At 48.5% G+C, this 25,236-nt stretch overlaps 1 protein-coding gene across 1 annotated transcript in view; it reads right to left on the bottom strand.

Moving 5' to 3' along the window:
* Positions 1 to 25,236, bottom strand: part of LOC141047703 (BOS complex subunit NOMO1-like) — a 111,088-nt gene that overhangs the window by 70,935 nt on the left and 14,917 nt on the right. Inside the window, exons 8-12 of the mRNA XM_073542933.1 lie at positions 24,649 to 24,786; positions 14,126 to 14,215; positions 12,736 to 12,841; positions 1,630 to 1,780; positions 1,369 to 1,546 (exon numbers count right to left, since the gene is read on the bottom strand). Of these exons, the coding sequence (XP_073399034.1) occupies positions 1,369 to 1,546; positions 1,630 to 1,780; positions 12,736 to 12,841; positions 14,126 to 14,215; positions 24,649 to 24,786 (663 nt within the window). The remainder of the gene's footprint in view (positions 1 to 1,368; positions 1,547 to 1,629; positions 1,781 to 12,735; positions 12,842 to 14,125; positions 14,216 to 24,648; positions 24,787 to 25,236) is intronic.

Raw genomic sequence — 25,236 nt, 5'->3', positions numbered from 1 at the left:
TGCCTCGATCCGCCCCTTCTATGACACTGCAGAGTGTCATTTTCGTCGGCCGGGGGGCGGGAATAGGGCGGCGACTTCAGCTAGGCCGAAGCCGCGGCCTAAATTTGATACCTCATGCCCAGAAGGGCTCCAGGACGGCGCGGTTGTCCGGGGGGGGGGGTCGGATTCAAACCAGACCCCCCCCGGATTGAACGGTAGGCTAGCGGTGGGGTTATGAGCGCGAACTGGGCCCTGTCGGGGGTCCCTTTGAGGCGCTACGCAGCTGGTGCTGCCGCAGAGACAGGGGCACAGGGAGCCCTGTCTCTGACAAGTGCCATGCCTGCCTGCACCTCCCCCGGTCCCAACAGGAGCCCGCAGCTGGGCTGGGGTACCTGGACTCGTAAGTGGCCGAATGGTGCCTGGTACAGGCCCTACCTGCGGTGTCTCAACCTAATGCCCCAAGAGGGGGATTAGGGAGGGTGCTGCTGTCACCGTCAGGGGGCTTCATCCTATCCTCGACCTCAACCCAGAGCCCAAGGAAACTGGGGAAGGAGGGGGGGTCTCGACTTCGAGCCAGTACCCGAGGGACTGGGGAAGGAGCGACATGGGGAATAGCCATCTCGACCTCAACCGGGTACCCCTTAATAGGGGACAGAGGAGGGAGCCATGCCGGGAGTCTCGCTGGAGACCCGCTTTTCTTCATCTGTAATCCGTTGAAAAAAATCAAGGAAAAAACGGGGTAAAAAATCTTAGGTGTGCCTCCTTGCGACACTAAGCAAAAACTGGAGAAGGCTGACGCAGTCCAGGGGTGTATACTGCAGAGGAGGAGCCAAAGTTAATCTTTTTCAGATTATGCATAGTGTCGCCTCCTAGTGGACAGCAGCATACACCCATGGTTCTGTGTCCCATGGTTCTGTGTCCCCCAATGAGGCGACAGAGTAATATAAATAAGACACTCACCTCCCGGATCGGTGATGTTCCAGTAATATCAGGGCCAGGTCTCCCGGACTTGGGTGATATTAAGCCATGTGAACACTGTAGCCAATCACAGTAGCAGTTCTCACACTTCTTTCAGACATCTGAGGTTCGTCCGAAGAAAGTGTGAGTGATGCAGACCATAAGCAACCTACAATTGGCTGCATTGGAAGGTACATATTTTTTTTTCACATTACTTATGTTAATTTTCCTATCATTCAGGTTTGAAAAGCTCATTTTGGACCACTTCATTTCTGTCTGAGGTCCATGAACAAATTTTTTTTTTTTTTTTCAGAAATTCCTACAGATATTATCCATTAGGTAGAAATGGCTAAAGTTTCCACAAAGTAGTCTGCATCTGTGCTTTTGGTTTTGGACCATGCAGCTTATAGGTTAGCTAAAATACAGCCTCACCTTAATATAATAGGAGCCCCTTCTGGCCTGGAAGCAGAAGGCTCCGTGGGTGTCGGACTCGGTTGTCAGGACAGATGCTCTCTCCTTGTCCTGCGATGTCAGAGTGACCTTATATTTAGTCATCGTCTTAATACTTTCTGTAAAGTGTGTGATAGAAATGTCTCCGCACACACTGAACCTGGAAACCAAGTGAAACTTAAAATTACCAAAACAGCCTGGAGAACTCTGCAGCATCTAACAGTGATTTCCAGGATGTCTTACCTTGCCACCACGATGTCAGCAAGCTGCGGAGTGTTAGGCGCAATTTTCACAGTGAGCGTATCAAAGAAAATATGTTCCTTCTGTGCATCAATACTGTATGTACCAGCCGTCATGTTCTCCAGACGGAAGGAGCCATCACCATTCGTCATAACTAGGCAAAAATAAAGAGAAGAGAGATGAGAACACTACAGCTCCGCACATTGTTAAGTGGCTATTATCAGTTATTAAACTAAGGGGGTCAACACAAAAACAACTAATGAAACCAAGCGCAAGTGCTCAGTGCACACTACATCTGGCCGAGCAATTCAGGGAACCTTCTGAATTACTTGTTTTCCATCTTTCGCTGCGCTCCTCTTCTATTATTGACAGCTCTGGATTATAAGAGCCAAAAAGGTGGCAGAGATCGAAGGAAAGCAAGTAGGTGGGAAAGTGCAGTGATCTGCTCGACCATCCAATGGTGAACCTCGCTTGTGCTTGATTTCGTTGGCCATTTTGAGCTGACCCGCTCCCTTTAAAAGAGAAGGGGAGCTAAGCTGCAATAGACGAGAATGACGACTACATGATGTACAGAATTGTTGTGTTCTGGCTTCGCACACCAGGTACATCCAGTGGCTGCGGGACCTGTAACATCTGATGGGTGTCAGACCTCGACTGGTCTGATATTGATGACCTATATTAAGGATAACTAACAAAGTTGCACTCTGTAACACTATAGCATGAAAATATGAAATACATGAAAATTGAACTGCATTACTGGTCTAGAAAACAGGAAAAAAAGGAGATTTTTGTGTACTCACCGTAAAATCTCTCTTAGCCTCTAATTGGGGGACACAGAACCATGGGAGTTATGCTCCTGTTCACTAGGAGGCGACACTATGCATAATCTGAAAAAGATTAAACTTTGGCTCCTCCTCTGCAGTATACACCCCTGGACGGCGTCAGCCTTCTCCAGTTTTGTGCAAAAGCATTAGGAGGAACGTAACCAAATAACATTACCATGCCTGTAAGAAGGCTACTATGTACGAGCTCAAAGAACAATATGAGAACTCAACCGTAAACAACGGCCCATAAGGGCAACAGGGTGGGAGCTGTGTCCCCCAATTAGAGGCTAAGAGAAAGAGATTTTACGGTGAGTACACAAAAATCTCCTTTACGCTGTCGCCTCATTGGGGGACACAGAACCATGGGACATCCCAAAGCAGTCCCTGGGTGGGAAGCAATGGACGAATATTGTGCTAGCAGGTCCCTAAATTTGGGGCACTGCCGCCTGCAGAACCAGTCTACCCAGGCTCGCATCCGCTGAGGACTGGGTATGAACACTGTAGTGTTTCGTAAACGTGTGTAGGCTAGTCCAAGTGGCCGCCTTACACACTTGTTGTGCCGAAGCCTGATGCCGAATGGCCCAGGAGGCCCCTACTGCCCGTGTAGAGTGTGCCGTGATACCGGCCGGAAGAGGGCAACTGTTAAGTCGGTAGGCCTCATGTATGGTGGACTTTATCCACCTGGCAAGGGTAGCCTTGGAAGCCGGCAGTCCCTTGCGACTACCTTCTGGAAGAATGAAGAGGGAATCAGACTTCCGGAAAGGTGCAGTCCTGGACACGTAAATCCGCAATGCACTGACGAGGTCAAGCGTATGCAGAGCCTTCTCCACTCTATGAACCGGAACCGGACAAAGGGATGGCAGTGAAATCTCCTCATTGAGGTGAAAGTTGGACACAACCTTCGGAAGGAAGGATGGTACCGTGCGGAGAACCACCTTGTCCTGGTGAAAGGCTAGGAAAGGCCGTCTGCAGGAAAGTGCTGACAATTCCGACACTCTGCGTAACGAGGTGATCGCCACTAGAAAAACCACTTTCTGAGACAGAATGGAGAGTGGAACTCCTCTGAGAGGTTCGAAGGGTGCAGCTTGCAATGCTGTCAGGACCAGATTGAGGTCCCACGTATCCAGCGGACGTTTGTAGGGAGGAACCAATCGGGAAACTCCCTGGATGAAAGTCCTTACTTGCGGTTTAATAGCAATGCGCTTTTGAAAAAGGACTGAAAGCGCCGACACCTGACTCTTAAGCGAGCTTAAGGATAGCTTGGCGTCTAGGCCCGATTGAAGAAAACCTAGTACCTTCGGGAGGGAATAAGGGAGTGGGACTTGTCCATGAGATTCGGACCAAGAAAAGAAAGCTCTCCAGGTACAATAATAGATCTTGGCGGAGGCAGGCTTCCTTGCCCTGATCATAGTTGCAATGACTGCCGGTGAAAAACCTGCCTGGGTTAGAATCCAGGTTTCAAGGGCCATGCCGTCAAATTGAGAGCCCCTGAATTCTGATGGAAGAACGGACCTTGAGACAGAAGATCGTGACGGTCGGGTAGACGCCAGGGGGCGTCTGCTGTAAGTTGAACGATGTCGGAGTACCATGTACGTCTGGGCCAGTCTGGCGCGATGAGGATGGTTGGAACTCCCTCTTGCTTGATCTTCCTCACGACCCTGGAGATTAGGGGGAGGGGTGGAAAAATGTACAGGAGTCGGAACTGGGACCAGTCCTGGACCACGGCATCCGCTCCGAGCGACCGCGGGTCGTGTGTCCTGGCCATGAAATTGGGGACCTTGGTATTGAGATGGGATGCCATTAGGTCCACCTCCGGGGTTCCCCAGCGTTGACAGATCTGGTAAAAAATCTCGGGATGGAGTGACCACTCCCCCGAGTCCATTCCTTGCCTGCTGAGGAAGTCGGCTTCCCAGTTTTCTACACCCGGAATGTGGACCGCAGAAAGTACCGACCTCGTGTCTTCCGCCCAGAGGAGGATATGTGCCACTTCTCTCATCGCCTGGGCGCTGCGAGTCCCGCCTTGGCGGTTAACGTATGCCACAGCCGTGGCATTGTCCGACTGTATCCGTATGTGCGAGGCTGCAAGCAAGTGATGAAAGGCTCTCAGTACCAAGAGGATGGCCCTGATTTCCAGAATATTGATGGGCAATGTCACTTCCCTCGTTGACCACTTGTCTTGTTCCCTGTGATGTAGGTGCACCGCCCCCCCTGCCTGTCAGGCTTGCATCGGTAGTCAGGATCTTCCATTGTCCTGAGAGAATCATAGAATAGAATCATAGAATCGTAGAGTTGGAAGGGACCTCCTGGGCCATCTGGTCCAACCCCCTGCTCAAAGCAGGATTCGCTAAATCATCCCAGTCAGATGTCTGTCCAGCCTCTGTTTGAAGACTTCCATTGAAGGAGAACTCACCACTTCTCGTGGCAGCCTGTTCCACTCATTGATCACTCTAACTGTCAAAAAGTTTTTTCTAATATCTAATCTGTGTCTCCTCCCATTCAGTTTCATCCCATTGCTTCTAGTCTTTCCTTGTGCAAATGAGAATAAAGTTGATCCTTCTACAATGTGACAGCCCTTTAGATATTTGTAGACAGCTATTAAGTCTCCTCTCAGTCTTCTCTTTTGCAAACTAAACATTCCCAAATCCTGCAACCTTTCCTCATAAGACAGGGTTTGCAGACCGGTCACCATTCTGGTCGCTCTTTTCTGAACTTGCTCCAGTTTGTTGATGTCTTTTTTAAAATGTGGTGCCCAAAACTGGACACAATATTCCAGATGAGGTCTGACCAAAGAGGAGTAGAGGGAAATAATGACTTCACGTGATCTAGACTGTATGCTTCTGTTAATACATCCTAGAATTGCATTTGCCTTTTTTGCTGCTGCATCACACTGTTTACTCATATTCAGTCTGTGATCTATTAGTATACCCAAGTCTTTTTCACATGTGCTGTCACTTAGCCCTATTCCTCCCATTCTATATATGCTTTTTTCATTTTTATTGCCCAGATGTAGTACTTTGCATTTCTCCCTGTTAAAAACCATTCTGTTAGTTGCTGCCCACTTCTCCAGTTTATTTAAATCTTTTTGAATCCTCTCTCTCTCTTCTCTAGTATTAGCTATCCCTCCTAGCTTTGTGTCATCAGCAAATTTAATCAGTTTACCCTCAATTCCTTCATCTAAATCGTTGATAAAGATGTTGAACAATACAGGGCCCAGGACAGAGCCCTGTGGTACCCCACTTGAGACATTCTTCCAACTGGATGTGCAGCCATTTACGACCACTCTTTGGGTCCGATCACTAAGCCAGTTATGAATCCACCTAACAGTTGCCTTGTCCATTCCATACTTAGTCATTTTTTCAATAAGGATTGTATGAGAGACTTTGTCAAATGCTTTGCTGAAGTCAAGATATACTATATCTACAGCATTTCCTTGATCCACCCAATCAGTGATACCATCATAGAAGGAAATTAAGTTAGTCTGACATGACTTATTAGTTACAAACCCATGCTGACTCTGTTTAATCACTTCATTCTTATCCAGGTATTGACATACATGTTGTTTAATAATTTGTTCAAAGATCTTTCCTGGTATAGAAGTCAGACTCACCGGCCTATAGTTGCCTGGGGGTCCACCTTCTTCCCCTTTTTGAAGATAGGAACAACATTTGCTCTTCTCCAGTCTTCTGGCACTTCTCCTGTTCTCCAAGAATTTTCAAAGATTATGGAGAGGGGTTCAAAAATTTCTTCTGCTATCTCCTTCAGTACTCTGGGGTGTAATTCATCTGGACCTGGAGACTTGAATTCATTTAGGTTAGCTAAGTGTTTCCTCACTATCTTTCTGTTTATAGATATCCAGGATTCTTCTATTCCCTTAATAGGACAGTCAATAACAGTTGATGTTACATTTCCTTTCTGAGAGAAAACAGATGCAAAATAGGAATTTAAAAGTTCAGCCTTCTCAACATCCTGTCTTACCATTTCATCATTTTCATCCTGTAAAAATCCTATAGCATCTTTGACTTTTCTTTTACTTTTGACATATCCCCAAAATCCTTTATTATTGCTTTTGACATCTCTTGCAAGCCTCAATTCATTTTCAGCTTTAGATAATCTGATTTGTGCCCTGCAGGTTCTGCAGACAGCATTATATTCTTCTTTAGATATGCCTCCCTCTTTCCATTTTATAAACATTTTTTTCTTCCTTTTTAGCATGTGCTTAAGTTCTGTGTTCATCCATCCTGGTTTCCTCAAATGCTTCCTATTCTTCCCTCTTTTCGGAATTGTTAACAACTGTGCTTTGAGAATTTCATTTTTCAAGATTTCCCATCCTTCCTGGACATTTTTGTCTTTAAGGATATCCAGCCATTGGATCCCTCCAATTCTCTTTCTGAATCCCTTAAAATCTGCCTTTCTGAAATCTAACCTTGACGTCTGAGTCTTCACAGGTCTTCCGCCTCTAGTTATCCAAAATTCTAAAATAGCATGGTCGCTACCTCCTAGGGTCCCAGCCACTTTTACCTCCTCAACCATTTCCTCCCTGTTTATAAGGATTAGATCCAAGGTAGGAGTTCCCCTTGTTTCCTCCCTTACCTTTTGGAAGATAAAATTGTCAGCAAGAGAGGATAAGAATTTCCTTGACCTGTTAGTTTTGCCTGAGAGAGATTCCCAACAAATGTCTGGATAGTTGAAATCTCCCATGACAACTATGTCATATTTTTTGGAGAACTTGGCCATTTGATGCATAAAGAGTTCATCCATATCTTCAGCTTGCACAGGCGGCCTGTAGTAAATGCCTACAATGGTGTCCTTTCCATTGTTCTGTCCTTGTATTCTTACCCAAACAGTTTCCACAGAACTCCCAGTCTCTGAAGCTTCAATCTCTGTGCAGATATACGCGTTTCTAACATACAATGCGACACCCCCTCCTCGTTTATCAAGTCTGTTTCTTGCAAATAAGTTGTATCCTTCTAGTCTTGTATTCCAATCATGTGTATTGTCCCACCAAGTTTCAGTGATTCCAATGACATCATATTTCTTTTCCTGTGTTAGTAGTTCCAATTCTCCTTGTTTGTTGCCAATGCTTTGTGCATTAGTATAGAAACATTTTAGTTTGTGATTGGTTTCTCTTTCTCCAATATTTTTATTAATTAGATTCTTTCGTCTTTGTTCTTCCTTTCCACTTCTAATAGCAGAGTTCTCAATAGCATTTGTCAGGTGTATGGCTTTTTCTGGTCTTTTGCTTCCCTTCCCATGTTGTTCTAGTTTAAAGCTCTCCTTACAAGTGTAGCAAGGCGACTTCCAAATAGAAAGGGCTTCCCTCGTGTAAGCGAGGTTGGTTTGAGCCACCAATGCAGGGACCTCCTGGTTGATGACGTCAACCTGAACTCCCTGTCGAGGGAGAAGGGATTCCTGTCCCAAGATCTGAGTATGGCTAGTTGAAGGACCCTGAGGTGAGACTGGGCAAATGGCACTGCCTCTATTGCTGCTGCCATCCGGCCGAGGACTCTCATGGCAAACCGGAGAGATCGAGGAGGACTGCGAAGGAGTGTACGAACTTCCAGACGGATGGCCAGTGTCTTGTCCTTGGGAAGGAGCACCAGGCCCCTGGAGGTGTCGAATAACATTCCCAGGAATGTTAGAGTCTGACTTGGGATAGACGACGATTTCTGTAGGTTGACTAGCCATCCCAGGAGACTCAGTGTGTCTATTGTGATTGAGACACTGACCTCGCAGTCTTTGAAAGTGGGAGACTTGATGAGGAGGTCGCCCAGGTACGGGACGACTAGAATGCCTCGTGAGTGCAGAACGTCCATGGTGGCCGCCATGACTTTGGTGAACGTTCTTGGAGCCGTGGCGAGTCCGAACGGAAGGGCGACAAACTGGTAGTGGTTTTGGTTGACCGCGAACCTGAGAAACCTTTGGTGGGCGGGAGCAATTGGTATGTGCAGATACGCATCCTGTATGTCTATGGAGGCGAGGTATTCTCCCTGCTCCATGGATGCAATGATGGACTGGAGGGACTCCATGCGGAAATGACGGACCCGTACGTAATTGTTGAGCCGTTTTAGGTCCAGTATGGGTCGGACGCTGCCTCCTTTCTTGGGGACTACGAACAGATTTGAGTAGAACCCTCGGAATCTCTCGTTCGCGGGAACCGGCACCACAACTCCTGCTTAAAGGAGAGAGGAGACCGCTTGGTGGAAAGCACGAGCCTTGTCTGGTGGTGTTGGAGGAATAGAAAGGAAGAACCGGTTCGGTGGAGCGGAAGTGAACTCTATCTTGTATCCGGAAGACACTATTTCCCTGACCCACCTGTCTTCTGTAATAGTCAGCCAGACTTGCTGGAAGAGTAAAAGTCGGCGGCCTACTGGTGGGGTTTCTTCCGGAGTTCGTGAGTCATGATGAAGCGAAGTTCTGAGGGTTTCCTCCCTTGGGTTTCGCTTGGCCTGCTTTCGACTGCCAAGACCTGTCCGGTCGCTGCTGCGTCCGTGGGTTGTCCCTGCGTGGAGAGCGGTTACGGTTTTGCGCTGGGCGCGAGACGGACCAGCCCGAGGAATTCCGAAAGGATCGGAATCGCATCTGGTTTCTTCGTTTAAACGTGTGTTTCGGTTTTAGTTGAGGGAGAGAGGTACTCTTACCCCCAGTGGCATTGGCTATCATTGTGTCCAACTTTTCGCCGAAAAGTCTTCCAGTAAGATACGGAAGTCGCGTGAGGGATTTCTTTGAGGCCGCATCCGCTTTCCATTCTCGCAGCCAGAGGATGCGTCGGATCGTGATGGCGTTTAATGCTATTCCCGCTACACCTCTTGCGGAATCCAGGGCTGCATGAAGCATGTAGTCTGCTACCACTGCTATCTGGACCGCTTGGTCCGAGAGCTCGGGATTTGAAGCTTGAAGACCCTCCTGTAGTTTTTTGGCCCAAGCCAGGATGGCCTTGGCCGCCCAAACTGAAGCAAACGCAGGGCCCAGAGAGGCAGCAATGTGGCAGTTAGGTTGTCTATGGACTGTGTCATAGACTGTGACATCTGAGTTGCCCATTCCGGCGTGGCCTCTGACACTGAAGCGTCAGTAGGGACTCCCTGGGGTTTTGACCCAGAGTTCTGGATGCAGTCCCGGCAGTGCGGATACGTGCTGCCACTAGGGAGCATGGCTTTGCAGGCTGTGCAGAATGCATAGAAACATTCCTGCCTGGTTCTCTTCCTTGAGCCCGGCATAGTGCACAGAGGCTGGCTATTAGGGATCGTACAGGGGTGGCTACGCAGAGGGAATCCACAGAGAGCCTTATAGGAAGTATGGATTCATAGCTGAGTAATGAGAACCCAGCTGTGAGCTTACCCCACCGGTGTGCCCCTAGGTCCAGCGCCGACAGATCCCAGTTCTGTGCCCCCCGGAGACCGCTGTGATGCTCCTCTCCTGGATCTTATCCAAAAAAAAGATGGCCACCGGGACGCTGAGGAGAGGGAGGAGGGGGCGGAGAGCTGAAAAGGGCGCGCTGGGCTGTGTAAAAACGCGCCCTTTCTGCCTCAATCCGCCCCTTCTATGACACTCCAGCGTGTCATTTTAGTCATCCGGGGGCGGGCTTCGGATAGGCCGAAGCCGCGGTCTAAATTAGAGGCCTGATGCCCAGGAGGGCTCCAGAGCGGCACGGTAGTCCGGGGGGGGGGTGGATTTGTACCAGACCCCCCCAGAATGGTCGACTGGATAGCGGTGGGAGTAGCAGGGGAAGCGGTTCTTGTATGGGGGGGCCCCTGGAGCGCTATGGAGCCGCTGCTGCTGCAGAGACAGGGACGCCGGAAAAGCCCTGTCTCTGCTGTGCCATGCCAGTCCGCACCCTCCCCCGGCCCCAACAGGATCCCTCAGCTGGTCTGGGGTCCCTGGAAGCTGCGGAATGGTGCCTATTCGCCAATCCTACCTGAGGCGTCTCAACCTAATGCCCCCTGCGGGGGAATAGGGAGGGTGCGTCTGTCACCGTCAGGGGGTCTTCATCCTCACCTCAACCTTAACCCAGACCCCAAAGGGGTTGGGGAAGGGGGGGGGGGGGGGGGGGACTCAACTTCTGACCAGTACCCGCAGGACTGGGGAAGGAGCGACATGGGGAATGGCCATCTCAACTTCAACCGGGCACCCCTAAAAAGGGGGCCAAGGAAGGAGCCATGTCGGGAGTCTTGCTGGAGACCCACTTTTCTTCATCTGTTCCTGACGAAAAAAAAAAAAAAAAAGAGAACGGAAAAAAAGGTGTGCCTCCTTGCGACACTAAGCAAAAACTGGAGAAGGCTGACGCCGTCCAGGGGTGTATACTGCAGAGGAGGAGCCAAAGTTAATCTTTTTCAGATTATGCATAGTGTCGCCTCCTAGTGGACAGCAGCATAACACCCATGGTTCTGTGTCCCCCAATGAGGCGACAGAGTAAACAAAGATACTTGGCACACAAATTGGCCAATTCATGTGTAACCAGCAGCCATATCATGGTGATCCTCTTTGTTGGGAACCTATCCTAATATGATACCTCTCCTGGACTGATAACTTACAATTATATGGGTAGGCAGGTACACACCTGTTTTCTGATTGAAATTGACAGTCAGCCTTTGATATTGTATACAAAGGTCCTCTGATCGAGCACTCCACCCATCAGCCTATGGCAGATTTCATCACAGCGGGATCCTACCTTCCCATATAAATGTAGGCTGTCAGCCCAGGAGAGGAGTCACATTAGAATAGGTTCCAGCAAAGAGGATCACCTTGTCGTTGGCTGATGGTCAGACATGAATTGGCCAATTTATGAGCCAAATATCTCATTTTTTTCAAGCAATAATGCAGTGCAAATTTCACATATTTCATGTTTACATGTTATAGCGTCAGAGTGCAGCTGTATTTGTTAATTATATATGGAGGAACTTACGCAAAGCTTGCATATGTTCACACCTATTTTCTATTTGGAAGTGACGGTCAGTCTTTGATATTCTATATTAAGAATAACAGTAGGGCATCAAAATCTTAGTCATGGACAACTCCATTAAGGCTGAAGCTAGGGGTCTTTTCATGGAACAACATACCATTACTTGGCATCAAGCAACAGCTGCAGGACAGAAGACAACATTTAGTTGCATTCATTCATGTGGACTGCAGCCATTACGTCTTCCATAAAAGGTATATCCTACACTGTTATGGCATATCACTACGTCCGACCTTCAAGTCCCTCCATCACTAAAACAAGATCTGATACCTTCAATGATGTTGATGAGAGTAGCCGGAAGAGGACGGTCCATGCAGGTACAGAGGAGTAATGACTGCCAATTGCTTCCCACATGCATAGATTTAGGGTACCGTTACATCTATCGACTCACCAGCGATCCCGACCAGCGATATGACGCGGTCAGGATCGCTGGTGCATCGCTAGGTGGTCGCTAGTGAGCTGCCACACAGGCAGATCTCACCAGCGACATCGCAGGGGACGGGGGTCGCTACTTACCTGTCAGACGCGGCGATCCTGCGTCCTCCCGCCCGGCTCCACGCGTCGCTCGTCGTCACAGCAGGAAGCGCCGCAGGAAGTGACCGACGAGGAATGATCCAGGAGCTTCTCGCACGATCAGCGATAACCAGCGGGGGAGCCGGTCGGAGGTAAGTATCACATGCAGCGATATCGCTAGCAATATCGCTGCAACGTCACAAAATCGGTGACTTTACAGCGATATTGCTAGCGATATCGCAGTGTGTAACGGGGGCTTTATAGCTGTGACGATTAAAGAATGTTGTGAGAGATCTAATCTGCACCGTGACCGTATCCAATGTATCCTTTGCCTTAATTTATATATTGATGGTATAAATAGCGGGCCGCTGCTGAGCACTGCAAAGCAATGTACGGCGCAGCTCTGGCTGCTTTCTGAACAGATTTCAGGGGGGTGCCAGGTGTAAGAACCCCACCACTTTCTGTTTGATGACCTATCCTATATATTAGGCCGGGATCACACTTGTGTGTGTGATGCGAGAAACTCGCACGAGTCTCTCGTATCAACACACGGTGCTGCCGCTGGCACTCAGGACCGGAGCGTGCGGCTGCATGTATTTCTATGCAGCCGCACACTCCTGTCTCAAGTGCCGATGGCAGCACCGGGTGTTGATACAAGAGACTCGTACGAGTTTCTCGCATCACACACACAAGTGTGATCCCGGCCTTAGTCAAAGACACAACTCCATTAAAGAAGCAAAAACATCAACTAGGCACATGCAAAATGTTAGTTTTATGAAAACCATCAATACCGGCGTTACCACAGAGACTTGTAACTACCTTTCATTTGGTTGTTAAGTGTGACCACAGCATCCGCAACACCTTCACCATCGGGCCCATTCAATACACGTCCAGTGACGGAAAATCCCATCACATGGAATAGCGACTGAAATAAAAGGCAAAATGCATTTATTCTCAAAAGACTTGCTGGATAGAATAAAAAAAAGGCACAATAACAATTTCAGAGTGCTGGAAAGTTCAAGGAACAGGGACACTTTAATCCCCTTAAGAATGGAGCAGCAGCGCTTATTGTAAAAGACCCTCTACTCCATTTATTTCCAGCGTTCCTCACGGCTTTATCCAGCAGCCCCATAGAGATTGAATGGAGCAGAAGTCTGACATTTGCACTATTGCTCCATCCTAAAGGGGATTATAGTGTCCCATTCTAGCAATCGGTCCAAGTAGTCGGACCCCAACAGAAACAGAAACGATCATCTATCCTGGTAGACAACCCCTTTAAGAAACACAGCAAAATTTTGATTCCCTCAGATGGAAATTTTCAAAAAGAATGCTAACAATATAAAATATAAAAAAAATTATTTCGCCCCTTTGAGATGTCCTGTAGCACTGTTATCGGAATAACTTACGTTTAATACGGCATACCATATAACAAACCCTTTCCATTTGCTATAGGGCATAAGGACATGATGGGTGCAGGGGGATTCACATGTGGGTATCCCCTCTGCGTCAGAGAGCAGAGCTGCTAGATACCATCAAAGAGCAGCTCTCGATTTGGCAACTTCCGGCAATCATTGGAATGACCACAGTGTACGGCCAACCGCATTTTAGGGACATTGGAAAACCAGCCAAATGATGGACCAACTGGTACTTCTAAAGTGGTAGCTTTTTGTGAGACCCCCCCATTAAGGGCTTATGCAGACGGCCATAGATGCCCTCATCTGAGAGAATCAGGCCGATTATGTAAATGACAGTCTGATCAGAGTTTGATCAGTGTCAACACAGTGAGACGAGAAGATTGAGAACAAAATGTCTGCATCTTTTCCATTGTGTCAGTGTGTGGAGATCGGACTGCACTCAGATGTCATCCGAGTGTAGTCCGATGATTTCCACACACTGATAGACTTGGATGGCCGAGAGCAATCGGAATATCAGATCCAACCAGGACAGACTGTCCAAGGGGAAGATATGTGCACAGCTCCATAGAACAACAAGGGTCCAGGTGCTCTCTGATGTTTTGTCAGATCAGACTCGGATTGATAATCCGGCCATGTGCACGAGCCATAAAATTAAGTGTTAAATTAGACATATTAATAGTATATGTAAAGATTACATTTCACTAAGAGGACAGTAAAATTCCAGGATAAGGTAACTAATAGGACAATAGAAACCAGACAAGGCAAGATCAGGGTAATCCAGATCATTATTTTACCTCTAATTTCAGACTGTCATGTTCTACAGTGAAATCCAGCCTGGATGGGGCAACGTCAAATGTAATCCTCTCTCCCCTGTAAAACGGGATCTAGAAAAAGAAAATATAGAAAGAGGATGAGAGTACAAACAACGAACACTGAACTCCAATCTATGAGTAATAACAGCGCAGCAGCTTACATACTGATACTGGATGGACTGCAAGGTTACTGGAAGAAATTCTCATGAGAACCACAGAGCCATCTAGGGTATAGATGCTTAGTTAATCGCTTGACTACTTTCAAAAGTTGTCCTAGGACCCCGTGTCTCGGGTGACTAGTCCAAAATAGGTATTAGACCTACTGGTAATGATGTTTCCAGGAGTCCATCCTGACAGCACCATGGAGGACGTCGTCCTCCTCCTTACAGGGACAGGAAAAGCACACGAGAGGTTAAAAGGTTCCGTCCCACCCCGTCTCACTCAGCGATTTACCAAGTACCACGGTGTGGATAATGCACGTAAAATTTTAATGATACAATCATATTACAGCATATGACATAACAAAGCCTAACATAACCGGGAGGGAACTACCCGTGCTGTCAGGATGGACTCCTGGAAACATCATTACCGGTAGGTCTAATACCTATTTTCCAGGACGTCCCCCTGACAGCACCATGGAGAGTACCAAAGCACTTCCCCTAGGGTGGGACTACCGCCTGGAGAACCTTTCTCCCAAATGCGGTCTGCTGACTAGCTTATAGTGCTTGCAGAAAGTATTAAGTCTGGCCCAGGTTGCTGCAGTACAGATCTGATCAACCGAGGCGCCCGCCCGTTCAGCCCATGAGACCGATACTGCCCTTGTAGAGTGGGCCCTTAATCTACCCGGCAGGTTCGCGCCCTCCCCCTGGTAGGCGTCTGAGATTACTGAAGTAATCCATCTGGCGATGGTTGCCTTAGAGGATTTTTTCCCCTTATTTTTACCCCAAAAGAGGACGAATAGATTTGGGTCAATACGCCAACTATTTGTGGCTTCTAAATATTTAATAAACGCGCGTCTCACGTCCAGTGAGTGAAGACGCTGCTCTCTCTCATTACAGAGATAGTATTACCATCCTTCTGTGACAATCTCCTGGTTTATGTTTTGACAAGAGGCTACTTTTGGGATAAATGCCAGGTCTAGTCTCAAGATTATACGGTCTTCCCTGATCTGGAGATATGGGTCTCTGGTGGACAGGGCCTGGATCTCCCCTATTCTCTTGGCCGTGGTAATGGCTACTAGGAAGGCCGTTCTGCGAGTGAGAGTTGAGATGGTCATTTCCTCACTGGGGGCGTAGGGATCCCTACATAGGAACCTGAGTACCAGGCCAAGGTCCCAAGGCGGGGTGAGCTGTCTAATCGTGGGGCGAAGATGCTGCGTGGCCTTTACGAATCTTACTACCCAGGGATAAGAAGCTAACGGGTAATCAAAGTAGGAGCTTAAGGCCGAAATCTGGACTTTTAAGGTGCTGGGCTTAAGACCTTTATTAAACCCTGACTGTAGGAAATTTAAAATACTAGGGATGTCAGGGGTACCCGCCATGAGGTCAGACCTGCCACCGTCCAGACAAAATCTCTTCCAAATTTTCCGGTATATTGCGGACGTAACCGGCTTCCTGCTAGCCTGTAGGGTAGATATGACCTGATCTGATAAGCCATTTGCCTTTAAGATGTTCCTTTCAGGATCCAAGCCGAGAGGTGAAGCCTTGCTGGACTCGGGTGGCAGATCGGGCCCTGGTGGATGAGGTCTTTCCTCAGAGGTAGTTCGACCGGACTTCCCACTGCCATAGCTACCAGTAGGGGAAACCAGCTTCTCCTTGGCCAGTATGGAACCACCACTATTACTTTTGCGCGGTCCTCGCGGATCTTCCTTAACACCGCCGGTATGAGCGCTAGCGGTGGGAATGATTAAGAGAGGCGTTCTTCCCAGGTCTGGCTCAGGGCGTCTACACCTTCCGGGTGGTCTGCCGGGTTCAGGGAATAAAATCTGGAGACCTTTGAGTTTCTTCGATTTGCGAACAGGTCTATATTGGGGTTCCCCCAACGTTGACACAGTTGGTGAAAAATTTCTTCGTTCAGCTCCCACTCTGTCGGGTAGACCTGTTGTCTGCTTAGGTAATCTGCTACCACATTCTGGGAACCCTCTAGGTGGACTGCTCTTACCGAGAGGACTGTTCTTTCTGCCCAGAAGAATATTCTTTCTGCTAGTGCCTGGGCCCTCCTTGGTGCGTCAAGAATGACACTGCTGTTATGTTATCGGATAGTACCGGGACGTGTCGATTCTTTAAGATCGGTCGGTTCCGCCGCATAGCTTCCCAGACCGCGTAGAGCTCCCTGTAGTTGGAGGATCTGTTTCCGATTTCTGCCGGCCATCTCCCCTGGAAAATCTTCCCTTTTACGTGGGCTCCCCATCCCCACGTACTGGCGTCTGTGGTGAGTACCACGTATGGAGAGGTTGTCCATAATACTCCCATCTGGAGAATTCTGGCCAGTGTCCACCACCGTAGTGACTCTCACCAGTCCAGACAGCCTTATGGGTCTGTCGAGCGAAGCCTGACTCCTGTCCCATACTGCGAGGATCTGCTTTTGTAACGGTCTCGAGTGGGACTGGGCCCATCTGACACACGGAATGCAGGCGGTCACTAGGCCCAGAACCTCCATTGCCTCTCTTATGGAGGCGCGATGCTTTGAGCGGTCCCTGGCTCTGTCCTGAATGGTCATCTGCCTGCGCTTTGGTAGCAGGGATATCCTGTCTTGTGAGTCTAAGGCTAAGTGCACACGTACCGGAACTCTCGCAGAAATTACCGCGAGAATTCCGGAATTCCATTCCGCGGGAAAATCGCATTTTAAATTCCCGCGATTTTCCCGCGGAAAAACTAGCATTTTGCAAGCGTATTTAGCTTGCAAAATGCTAGCGTTTTCCAAGCGATCTGTAGCATCGCTTGGAGATCTGATTGACAGGTTGGTCACACTCGTCAAACAGTGTTTGACGAGTGTGACCAACTTTTTACTACTGAGGCTGCCTATGCGGCATCAGTAGTAAAAGATAGAATGTAAAAAAAAAAAAATAATAAAAAATGGTGTTATTCTTACCTTCCGACGTCCCGCGCATCCGTTCCCAGTAATCCTTTGCGAAAATGCCCACGATGACGTCCGTTCTCGCGGTAATTCGCGATGACGTCGCGCGAATGACCGCGAGACTTCGCGATCCCGTGAGAACGGACGCCATCGCGGGCATTTTCGCAAAGGCTTACTGGGACCGGGAGCGTGGAGAGAGGCAGGAATGCTGAGCGGGATGCCGGAAGGTGAGAATAACAATATTTTTTATTTTAAATTCTATTTTTTACAGGGATATGGTACCCAAAGCCCGGAGGACAGTCTCCTCTCCTCCGGACCGTGGGTACCATCCGCAAATGTTCTGCTTACTTTCCGCATGGTGTGCACAGCCACATGCGGGAAGTAAGCGGAACAATGCATTCCTTTGGGTGTGGGATCGCCGCGATTCCGCAAATTAATGAGCATGCTGCGGTTTTTACCGCGAAGCGATTCCGCCGCGGTAAAAACCGCAACATTAGCACAGCATTGCGGAATCACATAGGAATGCATGGGATGCTTATTTTTCACGTTTTCGCAGCAAAATCGCGCGGTTAAAACCACCGCGGAAACGCGAAAAAAACGCCACGTGTGAACTCAGCCTAAGAGAACTCCAAGGAAGACCTTCCTGCACTCTGGTATGAGGTCTGATTTTTGCCAGTTGATCACCCAGCCGAGGAACTCCATTAGAGTGGTTGCTGGGTCCATGTCTCGGATGAGCGCTTCTTTGAATACTGCCACCAGGAGGAAGTCGTCTAAGTACAGGATGATGACGATACCTTGACTTCTCAGGAAGGCAACTACCTCCGCTACCAGCTTTGTGAAGATTCGGGGGGCCGAAGCCAGCCCGAATGGAAGGCATTGGAACTGGAAGTGGCAGGTCCGGGTTGGCAATTTGACTGCGAATCTTAATAGATTCTGGGATGAGGGATGGATAGGGACCTGATAGTACGCACTCTTCAGGTCGAGGGTGCACATGACAGCGTCCCTGTCTATTAACTGTATTGCGGATCGAATAGATTCCATCCGGAACCTCTTGTACCTGACCCAGGTATTTAGAGGCTTTAAATTTATAATAGTCCGGGCCTCGCCGGATGGCTTTGCAATGGAGAACAGGGAGGAATAGTGTCCCCTTTCCTTTTCGGTCAGGGGAACTGGTACAATAACCTCTGACCTGATCATGTCCTGTATGTCTGCCCACATTGCTGAGTCCACCGGGACTACGGTGGGGGTAATATCTGTCGGGGGGGGAGATGAATAGAGCTCTATACTGTAGCCCTCCGCGATGGTTCTGAGGACGCACTGATTCTGGGTAACTCGGGACCAATTTGTTGCGAAGTCTTCCCCAATACCTATGGCGTCATTGCCTCCTAGACTTGGAGCCTGACGGAAAGAGGGAGCCTTTGCTTCTCCCACCTTGGCCCTGGGGGCTTCTGTATGAGCCTCTATTGGACCTGACCTGGGCTCTAGAGTCGGTCTGTCTCCTATAGAAGGGGCCTCTCCGAAAGGGCTGGGGTCGCTTAGGTTCTTCTCGGAACCCCTTATTTTTGTCGTACACCAGCTCTAAGATATTATCCAGGGCTGGTCCGAATACTCTTAAACCTGAGAAGGGAAGGGAGCAGAGCTTCGCTTTAGAAGCGTTATCTCCTGACCAAGATTTAAGCCAGACTGCTCTTCGTGCCACATTACACTGTGTTCGAAATTATTATGCAAAAAAAATTACCTCATATTTTCTCTAAATTACCTATATGAATTGCAGTCATTGTTATTTTCCAGTCATCTACTATTCTAGTATAATTGCAATGTTTTTGAACACACTGCCTATGAAAACAGTATATTTTTTAAAATAATAAACACTCAAAATGCATGTTCCAAATTATTATGCACAGCAGAGTTTTCAACCTTTTTATTTTGAACAAAAAAATGGTCAATTGTGAAATTATAAGCATTATCAGCTTATTACAAAGTGAAATCAAACAGTTTTCAAGTCAAAACTTTATTCTAGGTGATGTTATATTTGCACATAGGACCCCTTGTTCGAAAGAAGCTTCTGAACTCTCTCGTCCATTGAATTTGTCAGTTTTTGGATGGTTTGTGCTTCAATTGTTTTGCATGTGGACAGAATCCCCTCCCAGAGCTATTGCTTAGATGTGAACTTCCTCCCGCCATCATAGACACTCCTTTTGATGATGCTCCAGAGGTTTTCAATGGGGTTGAGGTCAGGTGAAGATGGTGGCCACACCATAAGTTTGTCCTCTTTTATGCCCATAGCAGCCAGAGATGCAGATGTGTTATTTGCAGCATGAGACGGTGCATTATCATGCATGAAAATGATCTTGCTGCGGAAAGCACGGTTCTTCCTCTTGAACCATGGCAGGAAGTGCTGTTTTAGAAACTCCACATAGATTATGGAGTTCATCTTTACCCATTCAGGGATCCTAAAGGGGCCGACAATCTCTCTCCCCATGATTCCAGCCCAAAACATTACTCCACCTCCTCCTTGTTGGCGCCTTAGCCATGTTTTCATGGGGTGTCCATCAACCAGCCATCCTCCACTCCATCCATCTGGACCATCGAGCATTGCACGGCACTCATCGGTGAACAAAACAGTTTGGAAGTCAGTCTTCATGTATCGTTTGGCCTGCTGGAGCCGTTTCTGCTTGTGTGCAGTGGATAGAGGTGGTCGACAGGATGGCTTACGCACAGCTGCAAACCTCTGAAGGACCCTGCATCTTGTTGTTTGGGGGACGTTGGAGGCACTAGCAGCTTCAAAAACTTGTCTGCTGCTATGACAAGGCATTTTTGCAGCTGCTCTTTTAAACTGACGCAATTGCCTGTTGGAAAGAGTCCTCAATTTTTCCTTATCAGCACGCACACGTGTGTGCTGGGAATCAGCTACATACTTCTTGATTGTGCGATGATCACGATGAAGTGTCTTGGCAATGTTGTTTGTTGTCATGCCTTGACCTAAATACTCCACAATTTGTTGCTTCTCGGCAGCCGACACATTCTTTTTCTTTCCCATTTTGGCAAAAAATGTAGGCTGCTTAATAATGTGGAACAGCCTTCTTAAGTAATCTTGCCTTTATTTAGACACACCTGCCAAACTAATCTGCACAGGTATCTGCAATTGCTTTCAGTGATATAAAGAGCCCTGACACACATCACCATCAATGAGTTTAAATGACAAACAAAAAAATTCTAACCTTATCACTCCTAAACTCTTTTTGCATAATAATTTGGAACACAGTTTAGATAGGGAGCTGTTTCTGGCTGCAAATCTTACTGATTCAGCCGACGTATCTGATAGGAACGCTGTGGCCGACTTCATGAGGGGAAGGGAAGCTAGGATCTTGGACCTAGGAGTCTTATTGGTCAGGTGTTCCTCCAACTGCCCAATCCATAAAAACATAGATCTGGCCACCGAGGTGGCTGCTATGTTAGCCCTGATAAGGGCAGCCGAGGTCTCCCAAGTTCTTTTTAATAGAATGTCCGCCTTCCTGTCCATCGGGTCCCGGAGACTTGATGAATCCTCGAACGGGATGACGGTCTTTTTGGTGACCTTGGCTACGGGAACGTCGATCTTCGGGACTTCCTCCCAGTATCGTGTTTCCTCGGGATCAAACGGCAGTCGACCTTTAAAGTCACGGGATAGCACCAGTCGTCTTTCTGCTTCCTTCCACTCCTCGCGGATCATTGTCTTGATGTACTCACTTATGTGGAACACTATCTGTGTTCGAGACACGAGTCCTCCAAACATCAGGTCCTGTCTAGATTATGGTTTAGGAACTTCCTCCATCTGCATGGTGTTCCTCACCGCCTGGACCAATTCATCCGTGTCCTCTAGTCTGAACAGGTGTTTCCTGCCCTGATCATGCTTGTCTGCCGGGATCTCTCCTTCCCCCTCTGGATCCGAGTCCCGGAAGTCTGACCCCTCCTCGGAGTCTGGTTCGGATAACTCAGCCGCCCACCTTGGACGCTTTCGGCTTGGCCCTGGACTGGGGGACCGCCGCTGTGCATGGCTGACTCTGGAGGCCTGGACTTCCTCCAGTATCAGAGATCTCATCTCGGAAAGGAGGGACGGCTGCTCATCTCCTATCACCCTTGACGTGCAGGGCCCGCAGAGGGTTTTGGCATAGGTGTCTGGCAGCTTTACACTGCATACTGGGCATCTGACAGACTTAGATGTGGCCTTGGTCGGGTCTTTGGCCACTGTCAGGGGGGCTGCTGGGGTTCCCTTATCCTATGATAGAGGATAGGGTAGTCAGGCCCCTGCCCCGGGCTGCGGAGGATGGTATGGGGAGGGTGATTTGCGCCAAGGGCACTTACCCCTCCATTCGTCTGTTCGGTATCCATCCTGTCGCGCTTCCAGAGAGACGCTGGGCTCCTGGAGCGCGCGCCGAGATTCAGACCCGGCGCGTGACGTCACCGGAAGTGACGCGCGTCCTCCCGCGATAGGCCGGGAATCGCTCCGGCCACTTCCTCCTACCCGGACACCAGCCCCGCCTCTTCCTGATGCCGGCGCCCGCCCGACCAGCTGCCTGCGGGGGACCGGCCCTCGCCACCAAGGCGGCCACGCTTGGAGCAGAGAGCCTCCCACCGGGACATCCTGCTCCTGGCCTTTGGGAAGAGGGGCTCCCCACCGGAGTTTCGGCCCTGGGCGTCTTCACAGGGGGAAGGATTGGACTGGCCGCCCGATCCCCCTGGGCCTGGTAAGCACTGCTGTGCTTCCTCTCGTGTGTCCCTCCATGCAGGGACAGGAAAAACACTGAGGGAGACGGGGTGGGACGGAACCTTTTAACCTCTCGTGTGCTTTTCCTGTCCCTGTAAGGAGGAGGAGGACGTCCTCCATGGTGCTGTCAGGGGGACGTCCTGGAAAAGGGGACTAGTCAGTAGAGGGAGTCACCATCAATTTCCCCCTGTCCTGCTCCCCTAGACCAGTGATAGCGAACCTTTTAGAGACCGAGTGCCCAAACTGCAATCCAAAACCCACTTTTTTTTTTTTTTTTGCAAAGTGCCCTGAATACTGAGGTTTTAGATTAGAAAGACAACTCGTACATTAGCGCGCTATAGAGTCAATAACAAAGAGCTTGTAAGCGCTGCACTCCAAGCCTAACATACTAGCCACCGATTGTAGTGAAGGTCTGTTCTTGAGTATGGAGAGGATGTTTAATCCAAAGTAAAATTGCAAAATTGTTTGTTTTTCCAACCTCTTTCCAATTGTAGCCCTTTATCATGATGAGAACAAACCTTTTAAGGCAGGGATATCGAACTCAAATACACAGAGGGCCAAAGGTAAAAGCTTTCAGAAAGTTGCGGGCCAACCTTGGTATTTGTTAAAAAAATGTCTACAATTGAAGTTTTTCCTTATCAAATAAAACTATTAGCTTTTGAAATTACAGTGGAATATATGTTACGTAACAGGAGTAAAAAGAAGGTGGCCCAGTGGCCTAATATAAACATGAAACAAAGAATAAAAACCTTGAATAAAACAGATAAAGTATGATGCAAACAAAAGTGCCCCCAAACACAGTATGATACCCCCAAAGTGAACTCCTCTACATATACACTGTATGATGACCATACGGTTCCCCCCCAGTTCCCCCAACAAAGAATGGTGACCCCATCACAGTATGATTCTCCAACTGTGATCCCCACACAGCCCTCTGTACAGTATTAGCCCCCACATAGCCCTGCATAAAGTGTAAGGGCCCCGCACGGTGCTCCATACTGTATAATGGGCCCCGCACGGTGCTCCATACTGTATAATGGGCCCCGCACGGTGCTCCATACTGTATAATGGGCCCCGCACGGTGCTCCATACTGTATAATGGGCCCCGCACGGTGCTCCATACTGTATAATGGGCCCCGCACGGTGCTCCATACTGTATAATGGGCCCCGCACGGTGCTCCATACTGTATAATGGGCCCCGCACGGTGCTCCATACTGTATAATGGGCCCCGCACGGTGCTCCATACTGTATAATGGGCCCCGCACGGTGCTCCATACTGTATAATTATTTGCAGTTTATTTTTTACTTTTTAGTTCAGGATATTTGTGTTTTTTGCTTTCTGTTTTCTCTGGTTAATGGTCATGTGTTAATATGCACTTACATTGTGCATACACATTAACTTACTTTTTCAGTTCAGACTCCAGTTTTTAACTCATTTCATTGTGCATTCAGTGCATATATGGGTGTGACTGCCCTTTCTGAGCTGGGAAAACCATCCTGTCTGGCCTAAGCTTTTACTAGTGGTTCAGCCGCTCGATCCTTGTTCACATTCACGTCACTTGGCAAGTGAAAAGGTTTTAAATACTAGAGTAGGACTGTCCCACAAGGGTTGCCGTGACGTGGCGGGATGGCTTGTACATTATTTTGATCAAAATTATGTTTACTAAATACCCTTATTATTATTATTACCACCTTTATGCATTATTTGCAGTTTATTTTTTACTTTTTAGTTCAGGATATTTGTGGTTTTTGCGGTTTTCTACGGTGCTCCATACTGTATAATGGGCCCCGCGCGGTGCTCCACACTGTATAATGGGCCCCGCGCGGTGCTCCACACTGTATAATGGGCCCCGCGCGGTGCTCCACACTGTATAATGGCCTCACATAAATGTGGCTGACACTGTGCGCACTATTACTGAGAAATGAATATTCAGTACCAGAACAATGAATATTAATTTCTCTTTAGCAGCGGGCACAGGCTTTAGCAGCAGCCGCCGGCTCCTGCCTCCCGTGACCTGATGGAACGGAGTGCGTGCGTGCAGAGGAGAGTGGCCACATTTAAATGATGAGGGAGATGGCAAGGGGGCTGAGAAGAGTGGAGGCGACACTAGTCCTGAGGAGATGGCGCGCGTGCCCCCTCTGACACGTGTGCCATAGGTTCGCCGCCACTGCCCTAGACCAACCGGTTTTTCCCTATAGACACACATATGGAGAGACCCGTCAGTCTAGAGATGTCACCAGCCTCTTGGACTAGTCATCCGAGACACCCACACAGATGCAATGACATATTCCTGCTGTCGTGTTCCTTTTAAAAATGTAAAGGAAAAGTTATTTTGTTCTCAGGTAAGATAAGCCGCCAACAGAAGTGTCTGACGTGTTCAAGAATATGACCGCTCCCACATATGACCGCTCCCACATATGACCGCTCCCACATATGACCGCTCCCACATATGACCGCTCCCACATATGACCGCTCCCACATATGACCGCTCCCACATATGACCGATCAGGAGGCCGAGCCGAGTGTTCTTAGCAGAACAGATTAATGCACTGAGCGTTTGTTGGTGGATTTAGGTAATAAATCTCCCGCAGATCCCCCTACTGAGAGATTAAAAGTCCAGTCTAAACCTACAAGCAAGAAGCAGATGGTCCATTATAGCAGACGACCCCCTCCACACTTACCACACTGTAATCCCCACTTGGCAGTGATAAGAAAGTAAAGGATCCGTCTTCTTTAGACGTGGCGTGACACAGGTAGGAAACAGAGTCATCTTTTCCCTGGAAGCCATCAACTGGAGACAGATTGCAGCCCAAAATATCCTGGAAGCACATGATAACAATGTACAGTCACACGAGAAAGAGGGGACGGCAGGACGAGCCCCGGGACACCTTCCCTATAGCAGCCCAAGGGTCAGGGGACAAAATGGTAATGTGGAGGAATATTGCCTGGAGCCCTACGTTTGAACCCCTCTTTCTCTAGTCAGCTGTTGTTTTTTCCCAACCCTAACGTGGTGTCACAAAACGTTGGCAGCGCTTCTTAGACTACCTGATGTATACTGCGCTTGTGTGGTCTGAGACACCCCTACGATCCAACTGGATTTGGCTTTTATCCCAAGTCATGTGGCAAGGCTCATTAAAGGGTCGATATTAACTTGCAGGAGTACTACTCCCAATAGGTGGCAGTAGTGTTCTAGTCCTCCTCTTCTCTGAAGAGGCAATTCGCATATCAAATTTCCCAGAAAAGCATGCATAGCTTAAAAGCCTCCTCAC

The sequence above is a fragment of the Dendrobates tinctorius genome, unplaced genomic scaffold (genome assembly GCF_039654945.1).
Source record: "Dendrobates tinctorius isolate UK_male_01 unplaced genomic scaffold, ASM3965494v1 ptg000129l, whole genome shotgun sequence".
Classification (NCBI taxonomy): domain Eukaryota; kingdom Metazoa; phylum Chordata; class Amphibia; order Anura; family Dendrobatidae; genus Dendrobates; species Dendrobates tinctorius.
Note: the sequence above shows the minus strand (reverse complement) of the source record. Positions and strands in the feature narration are given on the sequence as shown.